The sequence below is a fragment of the Alosa pseudoharengus genome, unplaced genomic scaffold, assembly GCF_046254945.1.
Source record: "Alosa pseudoharengus isolate Yale_2024_CS ecotype anadromous, Long Island Sound unplaced genomic scaffold, YU_APseudo_1.1 YU_APseudo_1.1_scf_6, whole genome shotgun sequence".
Lineage (NCBI taxonomy): Eukaryota > Metazoa > Chordata > Actinopteri > Clupeiformes > Clupeidae > Alosa > Alosa pseudoharengus.
Genome location: NW_027468848.1, coordinates 19,146,864 through 19,150,866, shown reverse-complemented (window position 1 = coordinate 19,150,866; position 4,003 = coordinate 19,146,864). Strand labels below are relative to the sequence as shown.

Sequence of the window (4,003 nt, the reverse complement as noted above, 5' to 3'; positions counted from 1 at the left end):
ATAAATGATCCCAGCCAATGAACACGTTACGTTAGGAGCACGGAAAGAAGGGTTGTAGTTTGATTGGCTGTTGAGCTCAAACAGCGACAACTTTTTGGCAGAATTGTGGATGAATTATATCTCAAAAACAGTTGCTATTTTACAACTGGCTGCACATTCATTTACTAGACTTTCAGTGTAGCATACATTTTCATTTGTCCCAAGTTGAACTGAATGGGGTTCCATTAGTTTGGACATGCTATCTCCTTCCAGATCTGAAGAAGATTTAACAGTACTCCGGCCTAGGCCTCCAGATCCTCAAATACATCCTTTCTGGCAAAACAAAACACAACATAAATCTGACCGGATGAGACAACACAAACTCTCCCTCTGCCCCTGCGGCCATCCTGCAACTGCACAGTCCACTCCAGCCGTATTTTATGAAAACCTGAAGACAGGGACACATCACTAGGACACAGATAATTACATATATTTCATGTCCCCCTCCCTTGTTTTTCTAGCATGTGCTTACGTGAACACTTTTTTTTTCCAGCATCGGGTTCATTAATCACCCTTTTATACATCAGAAACCAACTGCTTATAAGCTTGTCTTACCTCTTAGTCCACAACTTTCGGACAACTTGACCTAAAGAAAAAACACCTGAAAAAACACCTGAGACTCTACCAAATATTCAAGGATTCGTAGTTGTACACATATCAACATATATATCAGATGCATTGAAAAGCACTCTAGAGGCACACATGGAGAAGTGCTCATGGTCCCATGGACCTGCACCTACAGAGTGACCTTGGTGTTGTCGGCACCGCGCTCCCCCGGTTGAAGGAGCTCAAGCACCGCCGCAGTACTGGGACCCACTTGGGATGCGTGGTTTGCATAGTTTAATCCGGCAATGTTTAGAGAAGTCATTTCCTGTCTTACCTCTCGGTGAAATGTCCTCTGTAACCTCTCCTTCCACCACCCCTCCACCCACTCACTCTCTCTCTTTCCTGCTCACTCCTTCATTATTGCCTCCACCACAGAGTCTATGTGTTTTTGTGTGGTCTGTCTGTGAGCAGGATTATGCAAAAACTGCACAGGCCAATTCACATGAAATTTGGTGAAAAGTTGCAGCAGAGGCCAGGGAAAACCCCCTTAAGTGAACTCGCCGGGCGCCTCAGAAAACGTTGTCCCACTTTTGCTACAGTTGCGAGATACGGCATTTGGTGCCTGTCACCACTCTTCTGTCCCGTTCTCTCCCTCTTTCCGTCTCTCTCTCTCTCTCGCTTTCTCTCACTCACTCTCCTTTCCCTCCTTCCTCTCCGCAGCACCTGCGCCTGTCGCTGACGGAGTGGGGTCAGTGTCGCGTGCAGCATCTGCGCTTCCCCTCCGTCATGGACATGCTCAGTCACTTCCGCCTCTACCCCATCCCCCTGGAGTGTGGGGCCGCCTGCGACGTCACGCTGTCCAGCTACGTAGTGGCCAGTGCCACCTCAGCAGGTACACTCACACACAGGCGCACATGCCATTTACGGATCTAGTTACACACAAACACACACATGCCATTTACGGATCTTTTTACACACACACACACACACACACACACACACGCGCACATGCCATTTACGGATCTTTTTACACACACACACACACACACACATAGAGCATGCCTCAGGTGCTCAAAGTCACAAAAGATAAAGGTACTCATGTGGGTGTGTATACGATGTACTGCCACTACACTCGTATACACCCCTCATTTCCATATATTGTATAATGCCACAGTCTTTAAAAGGCTACAACAAATGCACAGATCCCAGAGCCCCAAGAGCCCATATCTAGGCTAACAGCACAGATTGTGTCAGATTGTGTCACCTATCCGGTGAACCTGATGGCTGAAAGTGAAACTACAGATATGTAGGGCTGTTCATGAGAACTGGAATGGGGCGCTTCCGTTGTTTTCTGAAGTGTTCGTGTGTGTGTGTGTGTGTGTGTGTGTGTTCGTTCGTGTTCGTTCGTGTGTGTTCGTGTGTGTTCGTGTGTGTTCGTGTGTGTGTGTGTGTGTGTGTTCGTGTGTGTGTGTGTGTGTGTGTGTGTCTGAGAGACTCTCGAACAGATGGTCTGTGACAGAGTAGGGCTAGACTGACGGCAAGGGCAGGATTCCCACTTCTGTCATGTGGTCGAGACAGCAACTGAGCACTTCTGAGAATTCATGCAGAACACGCATACACACACACACACACACACACTCAAAAACACACACAATTGCACAACCTGTGCACTCTTGGCTCTCGCTCCCTATTGTTATCTATGTTATCTATTCTTATAGTAATATCTCGTGCACACACACATTTCACCGATACACACACACAAACGGCACACCTGCCTTATCACTTAAACCCTGTCTCTTATGTGTGTGTGTGTGTGTGTGTGTGTGTGTGTGTGTGGGTGTGCGCGTGTGCGTGTGTGTGTCTGTGTGTGTGTCTGTGTGTGTGTGTGCGTGTGCGTTCCATCCGCCCACAGGTCAGAACTCCCCGGCCGTGCTGGTGCCCTTCTCCCTGCACCGCTGGAGCTCGGAGCCCAGCTTGGCGCTCTGCACGCCGCCCAGCCGCTCCTGCCTCTCCCCCTCGGCCAACTCCCTCTCCCCCACGTCCGGCCTGGCTCCGTCGGGGACGTCCCCGCACCACCACCACCAGCACCACCAGCAGCACCAGCACCCCTCACTCCCGCAGCGGCCCCCGGCCCTCCCCGACCGGCCAGCCCCGCCACCCCTCCGGCGGAGCGAGTCGGTGGGCCGGCGGCCGATGCTCCAGCGCCACCCCAACCCCCTGCCCCCCCTGCTGCCCCAGCGGGACTCGGACTACGAACTGGAGCCCCCGAGCAGGAGCCACAAGCGGGCCATCGACAACCAGTACATGTTCCTTTGAGGGCCAAACCGTGGAAAGGCATTCACAGCACGTCGAGTTCGTTCTCACCCCCCCCACCACATACATCAAAGCCACACCATCTACACCCTAGCACGAGTAGAGTGGAGTTGAAAGAGAGAAGGTGGGGGTGTTGCGGTGGTGGCAAAAAGGCCAAGGCGCATTGCCCCTTGGCCCCTTAACAGGATGTCTCTGGTGAGGCATCAACACACAGTACCACAGACAAAGGGGGATGCAAGGGACCCCTCGGCGGTCAGTTCCCCTCCCAACTGACGGGGAGCTACTGAGCGTGGAGCGGGCGCCATGAGACTTGAGCAGCGCACCACACTGTTGTGGCGTAGGCTCTGTTGACACACAAAAGTAGATGCACACCATTGGTGTGTGTGTGTGTGTGTGTTTTTGAGTGCATACACGTGTTTGTGTGCGATGTGTATGCAGTGTTTGAGTGAGCGATTGCCAGACTTGACTCAGGATTCCACCTGCGTCTCATATTGACATTTGCGTGTCCTCCATGAATGTATTTCTTTTTTTTTTTTTTTTTTTTTACTATTGCAGTCGATCTTTGCCAATGCTATAATTTCACTGCAAGACAGCAAGGGATGTGCTTGCATTCTGAGGACGTGGAAATAGAGTGAGGCCTCGAGGCCTGACACAGATGAGAGTCCCACAGTCTTCAATAATCCAACTCCTCTGACACACAAACACACACACACACACACACACACACACACACACACACACACACACACACACACACACAAATGCATACCAAAAAAAAATAGAGGCATACTCTTTTTGAAGTTCATTCAAGCAATAACAAAATGTCATTAGCATGGGTCAGTTCAGGGATTATTATATCTGCAAATGATTATTGCAAGATGGCACAGCTAATAGCAATAAGCATTAATATCCAAACAAGCAGGAACAGTATGGGCCTGTAGCGCCACCTAGAGGTGCGCTCATGCTTCCCAATTTCAGGCTCTCCAGGGTAATCAAAACCTGTCAGCTTTGAACAATTATACACCATTATACCCATTAAAATTGATGTATATTTGAAATATTTAGATGGTTTACGTGTTAGAGTATTGAACAAATGCCATCACAT

General features: G+C 49.9%; 1 protein-coding gene across 3 annotated transcripts in view; it reads left to right on the top strand.

The window, feature by feature from the left end:
* Window positions 1–3,649, top strand: part of sh2b3 (SH2B adaptor protein 3) — a 32,923-nt gene extending 29,274 nt beyond the window's left edge. For all 3 annotated transcript variants that reach the window (XM_076271010.1, XM_076271009.1, XM_076271008.1), the window contains 2 exons: window positions 1,306–1,477; window positions 2,498–3,649. In XM_076271010.1, the coding sequence (XP_076127125.1) occupies window positions 1,306–1,477; window positions 2,498–2,901 (576 nt within the window). In that variant the 3' untranslated portion in view covers window positions 2,902–3,649. The remainder of the gene's footprint in view (window positions 1–1,305; window positions 1,478–2,497) is intronic.
* The last annotated feature ends 354 nt before the right edge of the window (window positions 3,650–4,003 follow it).